Source organism: Carettochelys insculpta, chromosome 3, assembly GCF_033958435.1.
Source record: "Carettochelys insculpta isolate YL-2023 chromosome 3, ASM3395843v1, whole genome shotgun sequence".
In the NCBI taxonomy this organism is placed as follows: Eukaryota; Metazoa; Chordata; order Testudines; family Carettochelyidae; genus Carettochelys; species Carettochelys insculpta.
The window spans coordinates 26578750-26602520 of NC_134139.1; the positions used below are offsets into that span (position 1 = coordinate 26578750).

Sequence of the window (23771 nt, forward strand, 5' to 3'; positions counted from 1 at the left end):
CTTGCTTACTGTTTTTGGTTCTCTGTGCCTTAAATATAGAGTCTGTTCTGGTCTGGCTATGGTCTGAAGAAGGGGGTCTGTCCCATGAAAGCTCACCTAATAAACTATTTTGCTAGCCTTTAAAGTGCTACTTGACTGACTGCTTTTTGTTTTGACATCCAACAATGTTATTCTATACTAGCAATATGAACCTAATTCTAAAACTCTGAATTTTGGCATCCTCATTATGTCTTACAGATTGAATCATGCTAAAATACAAAAATGTGGGCGCAACATGAATGGATGTTAAAACAAATGCAGATGCTATCATACTGTCACATACTTTAAATAATTTTAAATCTCAGTCTTCAGAATTTTCATTATGCTATGTCAAAGTGCCATAAAATTTAGGGATTCTGCCACAGAATTTAGGTTTAGCTTATCTGGAAAACACAGGGATTGCTTGTAGTCAGTCCTGGTGTCCTATTTCCAAATATCTGTCTTTTTCCTTCCCTATTCTTACATATTTGTTTCCCTACAGTCTACCTCTTTTATTGTATTCTGTACTACCCTTTTTCCTCTTATGGCTATCCCTCAGATATGGCATTCTATAAAAACCTCATGAGCACATAATAGCTATAGCACTACTCTAGGATGTGGGGGGCCTACTGACAATAGATAGCACCCAAAGAAGAGTTCTCTTCTTCCTGCATGTCATTTCCCCCCCTCACCCTGAAACAGTTGGAATAAAACACGATAGTCTCTGATTTATTACAGACTGCTGTCTCTGAATTCTACTCAGGAGTGCTATTTTTTTTAACAGTTAGGTGGTAGGTGTCTGACAAGTCTGAAGGATGCTCTTCCCCACCCCCTGCAAATAACAAGCCGTTTAAAAAAAAAAAAAAAAAAAAAAAAAAAAAAAAAGCTGTTGAAAAAGCAGAATACGAGGACATCATGCTGTGGTGGCTGTACTATACTTAGGGTGGCATTCTTGTGTTCAATTTTAATCGGAGAGTTAAACCTTTATTTTGTAAAATCTCAGGTGACAAAAACAAAACTGATAATAAACTTTGAGCATTATTTGAATATTTCACGATAGTATGATGGAAAATAAATTGATATCCAGAGTGTGTGTGTGTGTGTGTGTGTGTGTGTTTGCAAGCAATCTAAAACACCCTGGGACTGGTCTTCTGTTTGCTGCTTTCTAGAATTTCCATTGTACTTGGATAATTAACACCATCACATCCTTGTCAATGCCTTGCAAATCCTGGAAAGTTGAAGATTACACTTCATACAACCACAGAATATGCAAGAGGTCATAGAGTCCAGTCCCATGCTCCCGCTGCAGGACCAACCACCATCTACACAGTTCCTGACACATTGCTCTAACATTCTCTTAGGTATCTTCAGTGATGAAGATTCCACAACCTCCCTAGGTAATTTTATTCCAGTGGTTAACCACCCCAACAGTTAAAAAGTTTTTCCTGATGTTCAGCCTAAACCTCTCTTGCTGCAAATTAATCTCATTGCTTCTTGCTCTATTCTCAGAGGTTATGGAGGATAATTTTTCTCATTCTTCCTTATAACAACCTTTTAGGTACTTGAAAGCTATTTATGTCCCCTCTCCTTCTCTTTTCCAAACTAAACAAACTCCATTCTTCCAGTTATCCCTCAAAGATCATGTTCTCTAAACCTTTTAATCATTTTTTATTGCTTTTCTCTGCACTTTCTCCAATTTTTTCCACATCTTTTTTGAAATGTGGTGCCCAAAACTGGACACAGAGCACCAGTTGAGGTCTAATCAGTGCAGAGTAGAGAGAGAGAATTTGTTCTCTTGTCTTGCTTACTACACTCCTGTTAATGCATCCCAGAATGATTGATTGTTTCCTTTTTTTTGTGCAACAGTGTCACTCATTTAGCTTGTGGACCACTATGACCCCTAGACCCCTCTCCGCCGTACTCCTTCGTAGACAGTCTCTTCTCATTTTATGTGTGAAAGTGATTGTTCTTCCCTAAGTGGGGTACTTCGCATTTGTCCTTAGTGAAGTTCATTCTGTTTACCCCAAACCATTTCTCCAGTTTGTCCAGTTCATTTTGAATTCTCGCCCTACCCTCCAAAGCATTGGAAGGGAGGATGGTGCAGAGTAGGCAGAATAGCCCGGCTAAATCCTAACTCAGTATGTTATCTACAAGACCATCCTTCTCTTTATCTTAAGCTTAGTTTAGAGGAGGTGAAGAACATTGACTGTCAGTTGAAAGGGCAAAGCTAGATTTAACAGTTGGAGTAGATTTGCAGAACACTTTTTTTCAGGTTTCACACTCCTGGAAATGTGACTATCTCCTATGTTTAGTATAGAGACTCTCCCCTGTACATAGGGCCAAGCAGACTATTTGGGATCAGGTCAGTGAGAAGAATTTTTGTAGCAATTACAATAATTCAGTAATTAACTGATACACTCTTTGATCTCCTTCATACCCTCCACTTTACTCCTGCTCTTGTATAGAAGAAAAGGAATCCAACTGTGTCTTATGGTGGTCCATGCAGTGTAACAGTTAAGTGCATCTGTGACTGTGTTCCCCATTATGGTCCAGCAAGGGCACCTATTCTCAGGCTTCCAGCTTTGCAGCCTTGACACCTTTTTCACTTCTCTTATGCACCTCTCTCTCCTAACTGCAAGGTTTCCAACTAGCATGGTTCCCTGTCCGCATTGTGAATCCCCAAGTAATAAAGCAGGCCTGCTGAGGCAGTCTGTGCCTTCCATCCTCCTAGGCTATAAACACAGCCTCACAGTTACCCACCATTGAATGACTGCACTGCTCTATTTCTATGCAAGCACATTTATTTGTTTTTATGTAAACACATAACAGAAAAAACATACTAAATACAATAAAACCTACACACAGTAATAACCTTACAGAGATCACCCCTGGACTTCATCAAAGGCTCTGGCAGGTGGTCAGTCCTCCCAAGCCCTGTTCTGTTGTCATTGTTTCATAATAGCTGTTAGCTGAAAACAAGCTTCTTGAGTCTGAGAACTGCTGTTTTATCCATTTTGGGCCTATAATTTGTTCTTATGCAACTGGTGAACAACAAATTGAAGACCCTCTAGTCTGGGTGAATCTTCACAGAGCCAAATGTGGAATAGGGAAATTTTGCATTTGCTTCCTTAGGAGTGTCGTAGGAAATTCATTTAACTTTAAAATCTTTTTTTTTTTTTTTTTTCCCAAGAGTCCCTTGACACACTCAGTGCTTCCTTAAGGTTTACATTAATCATGTCTCCTAGACAAGTTGCATACAATCCTTTTCTAGCGCACAAACATTTTATTTATTTAATTTAATACAATGACTTCCGATATTCAAACTTAATTTGGTATGATTTGACCAGGATATTACAGGAAATTACCATGTATGTCACGTAGTTCTCAACAGTTGTTTCAAGAGACAGTTTTTCAAGAATGCGGGATCCCTTGACAAAAATATGACAATCACTGATGGGTTTTGTGTTCATCTAGTGGTACTTAGTAGTTTTAAATCAGTACTTTATAAATGTTGTTTTAATCTTTCGGTCTCTTACTCCCATTACATAATATATGGATCATTCTTCCCACGGTAGCTCTACGGGCGGGTCAGTAAATTCTGTCTTTTGAGTGGGAAGCAAAACATTACATATAAGTGGCACAGGCCAGAGGTGGTTGTTAGGCAGGAATGCCTTGCACTTAAATGTTTGTAGTCTCAGGCTGTGTCTCCACTACAAAAATGGCTTTTCAGTAAGCGACTTCGAAGTTGAGCATCTACACGCACCCTACTTTGAAGTTTAACTTTGAAAGAGGGCACGACTCCATCCTCGGGAATGGAGTTAGGACTTTGAACTTGAGCTTCCTACTTCAAAGGAAGGGGCAATGTGTGTAGACTCTCTGCTGGCTACTTAGAAGTAGTGCCTAACTTCAAAGTTAGTTCCTAGTGTAGACGCAGACTCAGAGAGGTAGCCATGTTGTTCTGAAACTTCTCAATTAACAAGCAGTCCTGTAGCACCTGAAAGACTTAAATTGGTTAGGTCATGACTTTTCATGACCCACTTCTTCAGATGATTAGAGTAGACAGTTAGAATCCAGGGTTTAAATAGCAGGGAAAGAAGCGTGAAGGAAGAGGGTGGGGTGTGGGTTGCAAGGATTACCAGTAGGACCAGTATATGAAACTAAATTAAGTTCAGTAGGATGTGTCCCATTCCTGAGAATATCAAAGGTGGGGAAATTGCCTTTGGAATGCATAAGATATTAACCATCTCCATTAAGGCCTAATTTATATGTGTCAAATTTATAAATTAATTCTAATTCAGATGGCTACTTCCGTAATCTGGTAGTAAATTTATTTTGTAGAATAATGGCTACTTTTAAATACATTACTAAATGTCCAGGGAGGTTACACTGCTCCCCTATAGATTTGTATTGTCAAATCCAACATCAGAGTTTGATGTCCATTCATCTTTTAGCTTGGAGTGCCTGGTTTATCCGATGTACATGATAGAGGGCCATTGCTGGCACATGATGAGCTATAATATATCGCATCAGTGGATGTACATGTGAATGAGCCCTCATGGTGTGGTTGATGTGGTTAGGTCCAGTAATGGTGCCGCTTTTATAGATATGTGGACAGAGCTGTAAACTCACAGGATTATAGATTTGCTTTGACACAGTCTCCAGTGGTTAGGGGTGCTTTATTAATGCCACTAAGTTTACTGTGACTACAGAATGACATGTTAGAAATCATGTACAGATAAGAACAATTACGAGTTATGGGGCTTTTGGCATGCCTGTGACTCCCCCCCCCCCCCCCCATGGGAAGTCTCATTCCCTTTTTTCTCACTTCAGGGGCTGCAGTGGATGTGGCTCCAGCTGGGGGAGATCTGGGCACCCCCAAGGCCTGGGTCCCTGGTGAGACTTCTCATTTTTGAGACCTCACTATTTTTTATACCTTAGTTGTTTGTTGGTTGGGTGCGTGCTGGCTTAATACTGTTCTTACAAAGTGGGAAGTGAGGAAGCTGAAACTCAAGGAATTGAGGAAGTTGAAACTGAGGGCAGACGTGTTTATTGCTCAGTAATTTTCCGTCTCAAATTTGAGTGCATGGGCTGAGGCCTGGGCCAAGGCCTACACCAGAGAGCTGACAACTGGGTTTGTTGCAGGGACAGGTTCCTGGGTTAGTTTTTCTGTGGTATGGCTTATGGCTGCTGGTAAGTATTTATTTTCTTGAGATGGGGCATCTGTCTGTAGGAAAGGACTGGCCTGTCATCCAAGGCCTATGAAAGTGAGGGATTGTGTGCTGGTATAGATTGTAGGTAGTCAATGATGCGCTGGAGGGGTTTAAGCTGAGGCCTATAGGTGATGACAAGTGGTGGTCAATTTTCCTTGTTGGGCCAATTGTGAAGTAGGTGACTTCTGGATACTCCTGTCTGTCCAATCAGTGTCTTTACTGCCCCATGTGGGTAATTAAAGTTTAAGAATGCTTGATAAAGACCTTGTAGGTTTTTGTCTTTGTGGGTTGGATTGGAGCAGATTGTATTTTAGGGCTTGGCTGTAGACAGTGGATCATGTGATGTGTCTTGCATGGAAGCTGGAGGCATGTAGGTAAGAATAGTGGTTAGTGGATTTCTGGCATAGAGTGGTATTAAGGTAATCTTAGTTGATTTGTACTGTAGTGTCCGGGAAATGGATCTCCTTTTGTGGAATGATCCAGGCTGAGATTGATGGTTGGGTGCAAATTGTTGAAATCCCTGTGGAATTCTTCCAGGGTCTCCTTACCATGAGTCTGTAGGCTGATGTTATCGTTATAATGTAACTGAGGTGAAGTGCTAGGGGACAGGAACTGATGAAATGCTTTTTCAAGATCCAACAGAAAAATGTTGGTATATTGTGGGGCTATGGGAGTGCCAATAGCAGTGCTGCTGACCTGAGGGTATAAACTGTCCTCACCCACAACTGTTTCTGGTTTGGGAACAAAGTCACATAGCTCAGCTACCAGGTGTTCCATGGCATCAGCAGGGATGGTGTTCCTGACAGCTTGTAGTCCATCCTCATGTGGAATGTTGGTGTAAAGAGCTTCTACATCCTCTGTGGTGAGGATGGTGTTTTCAGGAAGATTGTAGATGTTCTGTAGCTTCCTCAGGAAGTCAGTGATGTCTAAAGATAGCTAGGAGTGCTGGTAGCATAAGGTTTGAGGAGAGAGTCAACATAGTAGGATACTCCTGCTGTAAAAGTGCCAGTGCCTGAGATAATCTTGGGTAGCAAATAGAGTACTCCTGGTCAGGGCTGTGTGGGCGTCTGTGGATTTGGTCCCAAGCTTAAGCAGGGAGTTTCTTGAGCAGATGGTGTTGTTTCTTTTGGTATTCCTCAGTGTGATCAGAGGAAACAGGCCTGTAGAACATGATGTTGGTGAGTTGCCTGACTGCCTTTTGTCTATAGTCTGACTTGTTCATGATGACTACAGTACCCCCTTTGTCAGCCTCTTTGATTAGAATGTCAGAGTTGTGTTTTGAGGCTATGGATAGCATTGCATTCTGCACGGCTGAGGTGGTTTGTCACGTGGTGTTTGTTCACAATGTCAGCCTGCGCATGTTTGCGGAAGCATTCAGCATAGAAGTCCAGATTGTCATTATGATGGTCAGGAGGAGTCTATGTAGAATCCTTCTTGGGGAGTTTGTAGGAGGAATCTAGTGGGTCAGTGTGATGCTAATTGGTGTGTTGGAAGTATTCCTTCAGACTGAGATGGCGAAAATAGCCTTCCAAATCACCACAGAACTGTATCCTGTGTGGTGGATCAAAAAGAGTCCCCAAGATGAGACAGACTCATCTGCTAGGCTAAGTCTGCAGTGGGGAAATAGTAACAATGTTTTCCAGTGGGTCCAGGGCATGTTTACTTTGCTGTATCATCTTGCTTTTCACACTATGCTATTGAGATGGATGGGATCTCTGAAGAACATATGGTTTATTGGTTTTGGTTTTTTGTGTGTTTTTTGTTTTGTTTTTTGAAAACCAGAGGCAAAATTTCAGTCCTAGCAATCAATTTATATTTTGTATGTTTTTAAGAGTACTGCTGAGAGGAAAAGGGATAGAACCTTTTTATTTGCAGAATGAACTGCATTGGGACATTAGGCTTTCGAATCTCTTCTTGGCTTTTGTGTATAAAGCTAACTGCATTCTCCAGTTTCAACCTAAATGTGTCAATTTCAGTGTCTTTTAAAAATTGTGACAGCCGAATATAGGCTAGATAAATAGCAAAAAGTACACCTACAGGTTACAAGTGGCTCAGATTTGAGGGCACATGTAGCTTTCCCTAAGTAATAAGTATGAATTGCAGTGTCTTCTCTCACACAAGTTATGTACCAAATCTGTAATCGTGTAGCTGATTCCTTTATATGGGAGGTATTTATCCACAGTTTAATCTTAATTCACATAATGCCCACGTCTCTTAATTTTGTGTGCGTTTACTATGTCAAGTATTATGCCAAAATTCATTTATCCTGGCCACTACATTATATTCCATTTCATTTATCTATCCTGTTTTAGAAGTGATCAGGGTTGCTTGGCGTGACACATCACAAATTTATGAGTTGTTTTATGCCTATCTGTCCTTTCTTTACCACAGATATTTGTTTGTTTTTTTTTTTTCCTTCTCCATATAATTAATAGGCTATTAGATTTGTCTTAGGGGTCAATTAGTGTACACTATCCTTTCTCTGCTCTGAGAACAAAATTTGCTGAATCAAATTCTAGCAGTGTTCTTAAGAATATGTAGCGTTAGAAGCATTACATAGCTTGCAGAGGTGGGTCATTTGACAATAGCAAATGGAGTCTTTCTCCAATTCCTGGTCTGAATCTTGCCCAGGTAATTATTGACAGAATTATATTTGGACTTTATGAATGAGTTGGGTCACAGTCCAGTTTCTAATGTATCAGTATCTTCTTTACAATTATCATTTTAACTGATGCCACTGTGACTGCTGGGGAACTGCCTGGAACTGTGGTACCACTGACACCCCTCCGCCCACTTCATCCACCACCCTGGACTCCTACTCCCCCTGTAATGATGAGACCAGCTGCAGACACACTCCGGGTCTTACACTTTCACCAGTAGTGGGTATGGACACCCCTCGCTGCAATAACAGGCAGACTTTTTGACCAGCTCCTGCATGGGTGGGCAGTATAGCTAGGGCACTTACCAGGGTTCTTAAATGCTTACTTCCTCTGGATGGTAAACCCAAAATTGTACTGACTTGTGCTGCACAAGGAGCTGTGTAGTGTAATCTCATGAAATTTACCCTGTCCCCCAGTGTGGAGGTAGAGATGCCATAGTTATTAACATACAAAAGTTTATATTCATTGTTATAGCAGCTTGCATGCCTTCTCTTCCAAGGATCTGATGTTTGTTTCATTTTACAGATGGGAAAACTGTATCAAAGGAATGGTTTGGTAAGTTGTGGAAAGTTCACTTAGTGAGAAAGCCTGGTGTATTTTACTCTTCCATGTGTTCTTTGTAGATGACTTAAGAGCTTTGAAATACTTTCTCTAAAGCCTTCAGCAACTGCAGGGGGAATATAGCTGCTTCTTGAAGAAATAATACTTAGTTCCCAATGCAAGTTCCACAGAGTTTTTCTGTTTGCTGTCTTAGAGCTTTCTTGCCTGCTGTGATCAACTTGTATCTACTGTTTAGCAATTGGAGAGAGCCTTTATCAGTTTTTATAATCAGCAAGTGAATTGGTAGCTGGCCAATCTAAACTATAGGTTGGCTAAGGTGTTTACACTAGTACCAGGGCCATCCCTAAGGGGGTATGGGGCCTGGGACAGCCCCTGTGCTGCCTGCCTTGGGCTCTGCTTTGCTTATTCCCCACCCAATCCCTTCCCTGAGCTCCTCCCCAGAGTTACACAGCCTGGGAGACTGGGGTGAGAAGGCTGATGCTGGCAACAAGGGCTGGGACCACCCTCCCACTTGGTGGTGGTGGTGAGGAGCAGGCCAGGGCTTCTCAGTTGCCCGGAACCATCCTATGGGTAGGACTCTGATTAATGCTTCTGTTGGCAGAATTTTTCAGTTGGGAGATGCTGAAACACTCCCTTGACTGACTAGGTTTTGCTGACAGAAGTGCTGATGCGAGCAGCGCAATGTCAGTGCAGGAACTCTTTCCCACCGACATAGTTACCACCACTACTTGAGACTAGTTTAGTTATGCTGACGGGAGAGCTCTGACTTACGAGTACGGAGTGGCTACGTAGAGGAGTAATGCAGCTGAAGTGGAATGTTGGTGCTGCTCTAAATTCCATAGTGTAGCCCTAATCTAAATATGGCTTCAGCTAACGGAAAGAATGCAATTGTTGATTGCAGTGGTGAAGTCTTTCCTCATGTCTAGTATCTAATTGTGTTCTTTGTTTGTTTTGTATTCATTAAACACTTTGGGACAATGTGGCAGTTGTAGCAGATATTTATGACGATGGGAAATCCATTTAAATGTAGGCTTTGTCTACATATGAATATGAATCCAGAATTAAGCATTCCTGATTAGCACCCATAATGGATGTGCTTATTTCAGAATAAATAAGAGTATGGAGATTATCTGGAATATATATTCCAAGAATAACTCTTTGCAGACAAGGCTTTTATGTTGGAAAATTTTCAGATTAGTCTTTTTTTTTTTTTTTTTTTTTTTTTTTTGTGGTAGTCTTGCAAATAAAATTGCTATAAATGTTCATTTTAATGCCTATGAAATGTTTAACAGATGAAGAATTAGGTCCATCTTTTTTGCTCTCAAGATCCAAAGCTGATGTTGCGGGAGGGATCCCTTCTGTGGAAGGGCATGGCAGTAACCTCCTTCTCTCCTTTCTTTGCTGGCCAGGACCCTCTGGAAGAACAAAGACCTTGTCAAAATAATGTTTTTTTTTCTTGTGAAGATGTCATTGAGCACCATACTTTGCCTGCTTTCTTTTCTCTGAAGGCTTTTGTTGCTGCTGTTCCTCATGCTCTTTTTTTATTACCAATTTTCATAGAACCTTCTCTCTTCCCTGATTATTATGTCTCTTCTCTTTGTTACTTAGAACTTTTGTATTAAATTTGTGTGTAGCATGTATGTGAATACTGATGGCTGTAATCAGACCGTTACTTTATTTTTAGAGACTTGCTAATAGGTTGCAGTGAAAATGAGCATTTAAAGTAATATACAGGTGCCATGTTGTCATTTCTGTAAAAACAAAAAGCTTGTTTGTATTCTTGAGATTTTAAAAAAGATGATTGCATTTTAAATGAAATCATGGTGTTTTAAATGCATAATTATGAGATCACATTAAAGTATAATTCAAGGGCCTTCCAGTTTCTTCAGTGGTACTGGCTAATACCAAATAAATCAGGTAAATCTGAATTGTTAAATCTTCCAAAGGGAGAAACTCAATTGAAATGAGTCACTTTTAAGTATGGGACTGTTCTGACATCTAAAGTATTTTCCTTACACCTTCCTTATTCATAAGTTCATGTATGTCAGTCGTGGGCAACCTGGAGCCCACAAAGTGTGTGCTGCCTGTACAGATTCTGTGTGTGGCCCAGTAGTAAGTGAGAAATTTTTATTTGGTTGCCTATGCACAGGGTTGCGAGATTCCATTGATTTGCATCTGTATCATTTGTTTCCTTACTGGTATTACTAAAGTGACTTGCACATAAAGCAAGAACATGTGAAGAGAGGTGCATGCTGATTGCATGCAAAACTGACTGTGAGAGCGGTTGCTCTCTCTGCATCCAGTTGAAGTGCTGCTGTAGTTCAGCCTGCACAACCACATAAGCTTAGTTAGCAAAACTGTTTCAGGGGACCTGCTTAGTTACAATGATCTTGTGGCCCACTGAGATGAAGGAGCTTAACTCACTAGCTTAGGTTGCCCATCACTGAGGTATGTAGCTGTGGTAATTCCAGTGAGTACCAGTGACCAAAAAGTGAAGTAACTTGCAGCTGTCTGACATGCTCTCTTACTGCTACTATACCCACTTTCCTTGGAGGGGGAATGGAAGTGGGAAGGGAAATCTTTTCAATATGGTTCTAATCTGAAATGTTAATTAGCACGCACACAAGAGAGAGAGCGACTCAGACCCCTTCCAACTCTGCTCGCTTTTCTGGGTCCCCATTCCTTTCACCTTCCCCAACACCCTCCATAACACTTATTTCTGATAGAATCCTGGCTATAGCAAATTTTTGTTGCTGCCTGTGAAAATGTATAATCGGTACAGCATAGTAAAGAGATTCCTCTTGGCAGCCTTTTGCATCTGTTTCTGGGCTGTCCTGGTTTGTGCCAAAATTTAATAGGTTTTTGATCACTGATGTCCAAACCATTGCGTGAAAATTAGAAGTTGATGGCGTGCAGCTTTCCAAAGTTGTTGTTGCAGGCAAATGGAGATGCAGATGAATTGAGTGCTAGGCGTTCCTTTGCTTGGGTGGTGGTGATCTAGTTTACCTCTTATGTAGCACAGCCATAAAATCTCAACCAGTAATACAGTTCTTTTGTGACTAGTAATACTGAATGTTGGCTAGTTGCTCTCTACTGAGAGTGCCTATGAGAATACAACAAGAAATCCTGTTGTACCTTGTAGACTAACAGATATTTCAGAGGTTAAGCTTTTGTGGGCAAAGACTGTTATGCTCCAAAATATCTGTTAGGCTGTAAGGTGCCACAGGTCGTCTTGTTCTCGAAGATATAGACTAACATGGCTACCACTCTGAAGCCGTGTCTACAAGTGCATGCTACTTCGAAGTAGCGGCACTAACTTCAAAATAGTGCCCGTCACGGCTACACGTGTTGGGCGCTATTTCGATGTTAACATCGACGTTGGGCGGCGAGACGTCGAAGCCGCTAACCCCATGAGGGGATGGGAATAGCGCCCTACTTCGACGTTCAACGTCGAAGTAGGGACCGTGTAGCCGCTCCGCGTCCCGCCATATCGAAATAGCAGGGTCCACCATGGAAGCCATCAGCTGAGGGGTTGAGAGACGCGCTCTCTCCAGCCCCTGCGGGGCTCTATGGTCACCGTGTGCAGCAGCCCTTAGCCCAGGGGTTCTGGCTGCTGCTGCGGCAGCTGGGGATCCATGCTGCGTGCACAGGGTCTGCAACCAGTTGTCGGCTCTGTGGATCTTGTGGCGTTTAGTGCAACTGTGTCTGGGAGGGGCCCTGTAAGGGAGCGGCTTGCTGTTGAGTCCGCCCTGTGACCCTGTCTGCAGCTGTTCCTGGCACCCTTATTTCGATGTGTGCTACTTTGGCGTGTAGACGTTCCCTCGCAATGCCTATTTCGATGTGGTGCTGCCCAACGTCGAAGTTGAACGTCGGCGTTGCCAGCCCTGGAGGACGTGTAGATGTTATTCATCAAAATAGCTTATTTCGATGTCGCTACATCAAAATAAGCTATTTCGATGTAGCATGCACGTGTAGATGTAGCCTGATACTTGTCACCATATTAGAATAGTCACTTAGCAGTACAGAGAGTCACAGCACGATTAGAGCACATAAATCACCTGATTTGTACTCTATCCCTGCTCTTCTCCCTCCCAGGGCTGGAATGCTGTGAATCAGCTGTTCAGGATGTTCCAGGTCTGGGGGAGAGGAGGAGGAGCAAGGATGGAGGGCGAAGTGGGCAACTTCCATGCTCTGAAAGTGCTGGGTGGGAGTGGGAAGAGCAGGTAAGTGTGGGGCTCCACTGTCCTGATACGTGAGCAGTGCCTGGGGGAAGCGGTACTGGAGTGCTGCAGGTGAAACCCCAGGGGCTGATGTGACCCAGAGGGCCACTTTTATGCAGCCTACTCATTTTTGGTTGTCTAGTCGTGTTTTAGAGTCTCTAACTTTTATTCTATATCTAAAAATCATGCAAATTTATGTTTCATTTTACGTAGATGTCCACCTTTTACAAGTTTTAGTACTTTGTAGTTCACTGAAGATAACTGGTAATGGGCTATGTTACATCATAGATGCTGTATCTTACAGTCAGGCTTCTGGTATTTTATGATGCCAGGAAGCACCATGAAGATCTGTGTATCAAGAAAAAAAATGAAAAACACAGCAAGAAAAAGTCAGTTTAAATTATCTTGAAAATTGCTTTGTAGGAGCACTTAGTTTGTATCTGTAAACTTAGAAATTCAGAAAATTTGCTTCCACACAAATAATAGAAACCCATCTATCCTATTATGGAAGGAAATAGCAAGAGAGGCATCAGACTCCAATGGGTGCTGAGCCCACGGTTGATGAGGATGATGTCTATCCTATTCATTTCAATGAGATGAGAAATTCAGAGTTTAATTGAGATACTTTAACATTAAGCTAAGTACATAATTTTTTTTTGCATTTTTCTAATTTTAATGCTCTAAATCAGCTTTAATTTAAAGCTTTAACTTTTCATCTGGAGTTTTGAGGTCAATCATCTTTCTGAGATTCATGGATACAATAGGTAAACTAAGGACAGCATTGCAGCTTCAGTGCTGGGTAATTTGTTCTTTTGTATTAATTACAATTTTAATATATTGCCCCCAATATATTTGTGGGGGAATTCTGCACCAAAATTGTAAAACTTCATATACATTTTACAATTCTGTGTATATATTTGTCAAAATAATCCTATATGTAATCAGGTCAGTTTCAGTTATTTTGGTAACTTACTTAAAAATACCTCTCAGCTGTTGTCTCTATAACAGCACAGATGCACACAATTCCCCCCATAGGAGTAGACAGTAAAAGAACCCCCTGTTTCTCTGCCCCCTCCTCCTCCGAGCCCAGTGGGGGCACCTGACCATCTGCATCTCCTGCCCCTAGAGGCAAGCTGTGAGCCAGCCCAGACACCTGCACCTGTACCTGCCTCCCATAGCCCAGCTGTAGACATCTCTTACCTGGATGCACACGTGCGCCCTGTATCCACCAGATTTCAGCTGTGGGGCAGTCCCAGGCCCATACACTTGCTTCCCCTCTTCACTAGACAGACCCATACCCACCCCCCCAAGCCCCAGCCATGTGGATCCCTCAGTGTCCAGCTGTGGGGCCCTCCCTGTCTGCCTCCCAAAAAAGCCCAGCCATGGCCCCGCTCCAGGCCAGACAGCTGTACCCTCTAAATTCCCATAGACAAAGGATCCAGAGAGAAAAACAATCTGATGCCCCTTCCCAGCCTTATAAGAAGTTTGCTATATACTACCTCCTTCATCCAGGGTGTGATGAGAACTGCAGCTGCTGGGAATCCTCCTTTCCTTCCTCCCAGCAATGTCTTTTATCTGCAAGCTGGGCTCTGCTGGGTTCAGCTGCTCCTAATGGCAGCCAGCAGCTCAGCAGCCCATTTCTGTCTGAGGGGAAAAAAGGAAATACTGAATGCACAACTTTAATTTCTGTAAAAATTCTGTATGTATGGTGGCACAAAATTCCCCAAGGAATACTAGTAGCCTAGAAGTTGGGACAATTAAAAATGAAAACTAACTGTAGTTTACTGGTTTGGCTCTAGAATGAGCTCCTGGCTTGAGGTGTGGGAAAGCATGTAAATCAACAGTGATCTGAGTAGCCACGGCAATCAATACCCTTCTGCTAGGAAAAATAGTGACTCTGGGAAATAGGCAGGCATGACGCAGTAGATAGCTTTACTGCACCGGGGTTCCCTACCTGTGGTGGTGTGAAAGATGGAACACAGCTCTATCTTGGCACCAGACCATTTTGCCACAGAGTAAATAAACCACAAGGGATACTTCTAAATGGTATTGCAAGAACTTGTGGACCAGAAGAGCTATTTAACTGACATCAATGTAGGGTGGCTGGGAAAGGTACACAACACACACATTTTAAGGAGCTCCGGTGTCTCCAGAAAGTTGCAAGATGGAACTTTCTTCCCAGACTGAAAAATCATCATTGGTGGTGGTGAAATGCCAATAGTTACCCTTGGAGACCCAGCTTACCCTTTGTTCCCATGGTTCACTAAGCTGTAACAGGCAGCTTAGACAGCAGTAAGAAGCAGTTCTTCTACAGCTTAAGCAAGCACAGAATGGTGATAGAATATGCCTTGGATATTTAAAGGTGCTGGTGCAATTTATGGACTAGGAGAGCCCCTAGCAAAAGCAATATAGCCATTTTTGTTGCTTGCTGTGTGCTGCACAATATCTGTGAAAGTAAGGGGAAAAATTTCTGGCGGGGTTGAGGCCAATTTTCTGGCTGGCAACTTGGAACGGTCAGACACCTGGACAGGAAGAGCACATCGAGGCACACTGCGCATGAGAGGCACCCAGTTTCATGAATGACCAGATGATAGTGAGCAACACAGAACATTACTAAGCTGCCCCCATTCTACTATTTTGTAAACCTCATGACTCCCAACCATAGTTGGCACAGTATATGAAGATCCTATTGTTCTTCAAGCATTTATTTAAGCTGCACAGTGAACTTTGGCATCAATAGAAAAGGGATTGCAGGTGTAAGAAGTGTGATAACATGATGCTTGAGTTGGGGCACAAGAACACATGTTTATTACAATTGATGTGTGTAGCAATCATATCTGTGGGAATGACATTCTTCTGCGCCATGAGCATCTTTCTAGGTCTGCTCCCTCCTTCCCCTGTGTTCTAGGGTGTCTGGGAGAGAAGGCTTTTTAGCTTGGTGAGGATGGTAGGTGGTTTATCAGTGGGTGCAGGGGGGCTCTGTGCTCTAGCTCCTTTCCTGCACCTCCCAAGTTCCTCATCAGGTCTGCTTGTTCCCTCATAAGTCTCATCATCTCATTCTGTGTGTTACTTGTATGTTTCCTGCCGTGCTTTACTGTCCTCCTGTTCACTGTGTGTGATCTTTAATAGAATGTGCCTCCGTGCCTTGAGTATAGACGGGTTGCATGAGACCATCAAACTTAAATCTGGATGCTGGGCTGCCTGTGTGAGGTGGAGGGATGCAGATGTGCACAGTCAGCATGAGATCAGCCCCTTCCACACATTGTTCTCTTGGATGATCCCTTCAAACCAGCTGCAAACAGAACAGCACGTCTTCAGGTCGTAATTGGTTGGAGATCAGCAAACAGAGGAGGATTGCTTTATTATCCATTCCAAACTTTCCCATTTTGCCCAGGTAACCATGTGCAATATCAGTTCTCTCTGAATAGAGAGCAGGATAGGGAGCAGGTGCTGCAGGAATGTGGGCAGGTGCTGCAGGAATGTGGCCAGAGACCCAGACCATATATTGCTTTACCTTGTACTGCGATAGCACCAGCTCACTTATTTCTGGCTTCCCATGGTAAGATGTCCTACCATGGAGGGCAGAGTGAGGCAGCCCTCCCTAGAAGTAGCTGAAAAGGATTGCAGAGTACCTTGATGAGAACTTTGCAGAGATGTGTGGGGAAGATTCCCACTCCATCTCCAGATGCATACATTTCCTGAACCTACCACCATTTAAGTTTACCAGCTGCCATTGTATCCCAATTAGTCAGGGCAGATCAGATATTAAACCAAATTACATTTAATCATTACAGTGTTTTTACAAATGTGTACTCAAGAGGTGGCTTCCCCACCATTGGGGTCGGGCAATAATGTGTCCTGGAAAGTGAAAGCTTCCAGCGTTAGGAAAAAGGTCCTGGCTGTCGGTGAGAATGGTCCTCTGCTTGCCTGCCACACATTCTTCCTCCTCCTCCTCCTCGTGTACAGTGTCCTCTTTGTTGTGTAAGAGTTGCTTGGGAGGTATTCACAGACAGTTTGGGGATAAAGGTCACATTACTCACCTCGCATCCAATGCAGCTGCTTGTGGAAGTGGCATGTCTGCAGCTGTCGCTGGGAGTGACTGTTTGCCACCTTTGTCTTCTGGCATGCTTGCCTGAGCTCTTATTTTCAGGCAGCACTGCTGGGTGTTCCTGGCATAGCTTTTCTCTACCATGACCAATATGATTTTTGGCATAGCTATCAGCGTTTCTTCTGCTGGTTCAGCATTCTTCCTGCACAGATTCTTCTCCCCATGCGGTAGTCAGATCCAGTGTCTCCTGCATGCTCCGTGCTGGAGCTAGTTTTTTACTCTGGGCATTCCTGATCAGATGTGTTGCTGGGCTTGCCAGGATGACCAAACTGAAAATTACCCAGGCTTTTTCTGCGTACCTGCAGTGTAGCCCAGATTTGAAAGCGTTGACCAGCACTGTCATATTGGAGTACTGTGGAACACCTCCCGGAGACCATAAACGTCAAATTGAAGAGTGCTGTGTCTATGCTACTCCAGATTTGACCCCAAAAGGTCAAATATAATGCTTCTCCCTTCATCATGGTGGAGTACAACAGTTGACTTTAAAAGCCCTTAAGGTCATGCCAAAGGGCTCGGTGTAGATACATTAATTATAAAATCATCCTAATGTGGCTAACTTTGACCTAACTTTATAGTGTTGACCAGGGCTTAATAAAACTTTTGTGATTAAAATGGAAAATTTTGAAATCAGACACACCATGTTTCTGGTTTGCTTATAGTCCTGTAGTTTCTAATGTGGACGTAAATACTAGTTGCATATTGTTACTGCTTGTGGACTTAATACTTGCGTACGCTACTTTTCAAACTACCTACCCTCTATTTCTGCTGAGGTTCTATATATTTGTTTTTCAGATGAGACCCTTTTTGCTCTTCCTGCTGCATCTGAGCCTCTGATGCACGCCTCTGCAGGCAAGTTCTTTCTGCTAGCCTTTTGTTTTAGAGCACATTCTGTACTTTGACTGTCATCTTATTTAACTCCTTCTAGTTAGTTTGCATTTACTAAAATAATTGGTCTAAGAACAGCATTTGTCTTCCAAATGTTAAGCTTGCAGTCTATCTGCTCAAGATTAAAATTCACATTTATTTCTGTAGATTGCAAATAGTGCCTATTATAAACAAGCTACTGCTCTGTGGATTCTTGGACTCTTAATACTGGAAATCATGTGATAAAAGTAATAGTTTTAAAGCATAGTTGTTCTTAGTGACTAGTGAAAGCTTTAAACAATAATAACTTTCTGCAGTATTTTACATGTAAAGGAACTCTATGGTACAGCATTTTTTCAGTGACCCTAATATGCTATCTGAGACCCCTTTTTTGTAAAAGGGGCGGGGGCAGGAAATTCCTCTACCACTACTCCCCTTGCTAACACACATCTGGTTACAGTCGCCTAAATTCGTTTTTGGTGATACTTGGATTGGGTTGGCAATACTAGTCTCCTTTGATCTTTTGATCTTATCTGTAATCTTTGCACTGCATAAAGTTGCTGCTTATCTAATCTTTTGCATACTTCCCTGCTTGCTAGAAGAGGAGAAATAGAATAACACGTTCTAACCCACTCTGTATTAACTAGTTAAATGTATTTAATATTTATGATATTATTTGGAGGGATATTGTAATAAGAATATTTTGAACTTGTCATAAAATTTGCCTTAACTATAAAAACACTTGCATTCTCTAACTTTCCTTTCTATCCATGGTCACAGAAAAAGTAATGGACTTGCAGGAGCAGCCAGGTAGCACTATGTCGTCTGGCCAAGAGGATTTCACTGCAGTCCTGCTTGACACTGCTGCTTCTCTTCCCTCTCTCTCTCCTCTCTCAGCTGATTCCTTTAAAGAGCATGCAACCTTTGATATGCTATCAGATGGATTATCTAGGAGAGGCATTTACGACAAAAAAAGTGAGGTTTGTAAAGAAACGAAAGAAATTGCGAGGAATCCATTTCTTGTAGGAAAAAATGTCAAAGATGTTCCAGAGATGGAATATTCAGAAATAGAATCCCCATTTGCTAAAGCAGAGGGGACCGTTGTATCTCAGACTGCAGAAGAAAAGCTGCTAGAGAAGAATGAAGAAAGGTTTAACCTAGAAAAAATCTCTGGACATGAGCAATATGCATCTCCAGAAGTTCCAGTTGAATTAGTTGCAAGGAATGGTGAAGAATCATCTTCTGAGAAAGTAAAATATGATAGTGATGATCATGGTGAAAGAGTGGCTTTCAAAGAAAGTACTCCTGTAAGGGAAGAATATGTAGACTTCAAACCGTTTGAACCAATATGGGAGGTAAAAGATGCTAGCCATGGGGTTAGCAGCTTAAAAGTGGTTGCTGGCAATCAGGTAGATAGCAAATTAGAAAAAAGTTTAGATGAGAAATATGATACCGATAAATTTGAGATATTAACAGTACAAAAAGATCTTGAAAACAAAAGTGAAAGCAGTAATGAAGATCTTTCTTTCCCAAGTACCCCAGAAGCTATAAAAGACTCTTCAGAAGCTTATATTAGTTGTGCTAAATTTGAATCTGCTGTAACATTTGAGGACAATATAACTAAAACTCCTTCTCCATTAGATGAGGAGATGTCAGAAAATAAAACAGATGAGAAAAAAATAGCAGAAATGAAAGCCCAGATTGGTACAGAGCAGAGTGATACCAGCACTGAAGTAGTAGGCAGACAGAGTCAGGAAGCTGACTATGCTAAAACAGATAGTTTATCAGAGATGTCTGCTGACACTACAGCAAATATGCCTGAAGGTCTTACTCCAGATTTAGTACAAGAAGCATATGAAAGTGAAATGCATGATACGACATGTACAAAACTTGCTTATGAAACAAAGATAGACTTAGTTCAAACGTCTGAGTCTTTGCAAGAGCCTTTAAAGCCTGTGATACAGCTCTGTCCCTCATTTGAAGGAGTAGAAGCTGCTCCATCACCAGTCTTGCCTGACATTGTTATGGAAGCCCCATTAAACACCGGAGCTGCTGGTGCAGATGCTACTTCTGGGCAACTTGAAGCTTCCCCATCAGAAGCTTTTACTCCAGTCATTGATTATAACAATGTAAAACAAGAGTCTGGGAAATCTCCACTGTACCAAGAGGCAGCTAATGTATCATTAACACTGGCACAAGAAGCAAAGGAGGAAGTTGTATCTAAAGAATCTGATCATAAGGATAGTGTAATTGCTGAAGAAATAGAAACTCCTTATATATCTATTGCCTGTGACTTAATTAAAGAAACAAAGGTCACCAGTGAATCTGCTTCTCCAGCCTTCATAGATGATTCAAAGACACTAATAACAGAACGTATTTCACAGCATGTGCCTGACCATACTGAGTCTTCTGAAAAAATGTCACCCTGCTTTGAAAAAACTGACTTGTTTAGTGGTCAGCCAATACCTGAGCTTCCTCAGAGTGAACGTGTAGTTGCATCCCCTGCTGTGGAAGATCAATCAGTTAAAAATACTGACAAGATTGTAGCAGATGATGGTGGTAAGGAAGGACTTACAGATTTCCAACATTCTACTGGCAAACCATATTTGGAATCTTTCCAGCCTGAACTGGAATCTTCCGTAACTATTGCTACTCTGCCCTCTGAGTCAGCTTTTATCGAAACAGCCAAAAAGGAAAAAATTCCTCTTCAAATGGAGGAATTGAGTACTGTGGCCTATTCAACTGATATGGCTGCTTTTAAAGAACCAAAAATGATAGACAAAGTTCTCTTAACCCCAGAGTCCTCTCCAGCCCCACTGGCAGAAGGCTTTGTGACATCAGTCAGTCCTAAAACTGCTCCTAAATTGGTGACAAAAAGCATGGATAAAGAAATATCCAACAAAGATGAAAGTAAGGAGATTGCTAATGTGATCAAAACTGAGTCAAGTCACTCAACTTTTGCAGAAATACCCCATGATCTGTCTTCAAAGAAAATGCAAGGAAAAGCTGAAGAAAATATTCATGCCTTGGAAAAATCCTCGGAGATTTTGGTCAGAGAAGTGCCTGAAGTATCCAAGGTGATGTTACTGCCTACTGATGTTTCACCTTTGTCCACTGAGAAAGAAGAGGTAGTCAGTATAGGAAAACCTGAAGCTCTTGAGAAAGAAGCTGAGAGAGAAGTTGCTTCTGTTAAAGACAAAGAAAAATCTACTGCTATATTTACAGCAAAGATGAGTAAATCCTCAGGTAATCTGCATACAATGTTGTGCACTTCACTAATGAACCTATTTCTTTGCTAAATGTAAGCATTTAACAACTTGTCTCTTTTTAAATGAATCACTATTTGTACATTTCATTGTCTAACACATTTTCGGTGTTTTCCGCTTAAAACATGATTACTGTATTAACATTCTCCCACCCTGACTGCACCAGTGTGTGTTTTGTGGGTAGCCTTGCATACCAGCCACTCTGGTTAGGTTTCCCTTATCTAGTAATTTACTCTCCTCTTTTTACTGGTGATCTATTGTACAGAGTTTTATGCTGACCTAAGTAAACAGCTTATTGCTTACTTCAAAATTCTTTGCTGTTCCTCAATAAACTGGGCATCAAAAGCAAATATTTCACTCCTCGAAGCCATGCATATTATCTCCCATGTTGCTGGCCTCTAGTTTTGAAAGCAAATTATCCCTCAGAAGCAAGTTGCCATAGTTGTTGGAGTGGCTGGTCTCTTACTTTACACTGAGTTTCTCTCAAATGCATTTGTTTCTTCACATACAGAATTTAATCATAAATCAGATGGTAAAACTTTCTAGGTGATTTTTCTACAGCTGAATGTACAACTTGTAGCCACCAAAGGCACACTAATATAGTCTTAAGCAAAAACTTCTTCTGCCTTGCATTCATTATTATAGCTGTGGGCCTATATGTACATCAGGGATCTTAATGTTCACAGTATTTGGAAATGCTGAGCAATGTCAATGTTCTGTGAAGGTTAAAATCCTTCTGTGCATAGAATTATATTACAGATGCACATTTCTTAAATGAGACCTTAGTAAATTGCACTCCAGCATAGTATTTCCTTCCAGTCATGCTAATTTAAAGTAGCAGAAAGATAGAAAGGACTTAGTATTTCGTGTCTGATGGCTACTTTAAACCACATGCCTCATTCAGTTCCAGCTTAGCTGCAGGATAAAATAAACTTGAAATTGCCTTTCTGCTGCAAAGCACAATACACTTTGGAAAAATTCTTGAGTTAAGCATAAGCTTGTGATTTAGTGGATCTCTACTTCTGGCACAAGTAGCAGTCAATCTTCATAGCAGTGGAGGGCAGTCTGTGTCCCATTTGGGTTCTGTGTGAAACCTGTGAGATATTTAGTTACCCATGTGCAGGATTGCCAGAGTCCGCTGTTTCTTCTTCGAGTGATTGCTCATGTGCATTCCAATGCAGGTGTGCACGCTTGCACATGCCCAGTTGTAGGAAGTCTCTTTCCCCTAGCTGGTAGCCACTGGGTCCGTGCAGTGCCCCCTGGAGTGGTGGTGTTATGGTCACCATCCACCGCCCAACCCTCTCCTTGCTCAGTTTTTTCAGTGGTGGTTGTTGCGAGCAGCCTTTTCTTGCTGGCAGCCTTTATCTGTAGATAGTTAACAGTTAAGTGTAGTTTATTAGTTAAGTAATAAGTGTGTTGTTAGTTCACGTGTACATAGTTGTTAAGCCCAAGTTCGGAGGCTGGTTCCCCTTTCTTGCAGCCCTGGCACTGTGTCGTGCTGGGGTCTCCAGGCTTTAAGGCCTGTGGAGAGTGTGGCAAGTGCATGCCAAAGAGCGATTCCCCACTCAGCCTGTCTGCAGTGCTTGGGTGAGAGCCATCGAAGGGATCACTGTGCGATCTGTAGGACATTTAAACCGAGGCATCTGGAAAGTAGGGTGCAATGCCTGAAAGCCCTCCTAAAGGAAACCATGCTTCAACCAGACCATTTGCCGTCAGCAGGTCTGAGCACAGCTTCCTCAATGCGCAGTGCATTGGCACAGTGTGTGATGTCAGCACCGAGGATGGGCAAAGGTGCTCAGCACCTAGGTTACAGTCCAGCACCACGCCCTTCCAGGAGGCATAGATTGCAGCCCCTGGTCTTGCGTAAGCAGAAGAGGCATGATGCGGCCAGTGACCTATGGTGCCAAGGAGGGGGATGACCCCCACCTACGCTGACAGTTGAACTACGGCAGGGGCAGGAGCCGGGGAGCCAAGCATTGACACTGGCTCGCGCCAGTCCAAACTCACTGGACATGCCTTTGACACCTTGGGCATTTTGTGCAGCACAAAGTCTTCTGAGGATCATGGCACCCACCTCACCTCCAAGGACTTTGGCACTGCCAGTGCATGTGCAGAGCTGGCCTTCATCATGGTGCAGACCAGCTGTTTTCCATCTGCATGTTTTTCTTCCTCCTACCAGTATTACTGAAGTGTCACATGTGTACAGCAAAGGCATGGGAAGCAAGGTGTCTGCTAACTGTACGCAGCCTTGACTGTGAGAACACTCTCTTCTGCAGCCAGTTAAAGAGCTAGTACAGTTCAATCAGCACACCTCCAAAATTGTAGGTGCACAAGCACACTTAGCAAAACTGCCCTGCTCAGCGAGACCATCTTGGTTACACCAATCTTGTGGTTTGTTCACTAGCCTAGGATGCCCATTGCTACTCTATAGACTTCAGTTTAGTATTAATGTGTTAATTAATGCATTAATACTTTGGAATCAGCCATCATTTCATTGTGTGCATTCCTATTAATCTGCATTCTGTGAACTCTAGTTTTCCTCTATGCATGATGTGCAGTTGAATTTTTATGCTGCTTCTTAGTATACCACATATACCTGCATGCAGCAGACTTGAAATTCTATAAGGGTTCTGTTCTGTGTGCATGTATGTGTATATAGGTATTGGTACCATTAACCTACTACAGGATGGGACCAGAAAGTGGGCTATGACCCCATGTGAATAGGCTCGCAAAGGCTCACAATAGGTTGCCTGAGGCCCAGGCACAAGACCTAACACGTGTGGTCAAAACATGAGGACTGCTGCTGTTGGAGGGGTGGTTTAGAAGTACAGGTTCCTTGGCTGGGGCTGAAGCCCTTGGAGGGT

The 23771-nt window shown here is 42.3% G+C and overlaps 1 protein-coding gene across 3 annotated transcripts in view; it reads left to right on the forward strand.

The window, feature by feature from the left end:
• The window catches only part of RTN4 (reticulon 4), a 78342-nt gene that overhangs the window by 7161 nt on the left and 47410 nt on the right, over window positions 1-23771 (forward strand). Inside the window, exons 2-3 of one of the 3 annotated variants that reach the window (XM_074989506.1) lie at window positions 17570-17626; window positions 18422-20887. The exons of 1 other annotated variant lie outside the window; for it this stretch is intronic. In XM_074989506.1, the coding sequence (XP_074845607.1) occupies window positions 17570-17626; window positions 18422-20887 (2523 nt within the window). The remainder of the gene's footprint in view (window positions 1-17569; window positions 17627-18421; window positions 20888-23771) is intronic. One more of the 3 variants, XM_074989507.1, reaches the window with a different exon arrangement.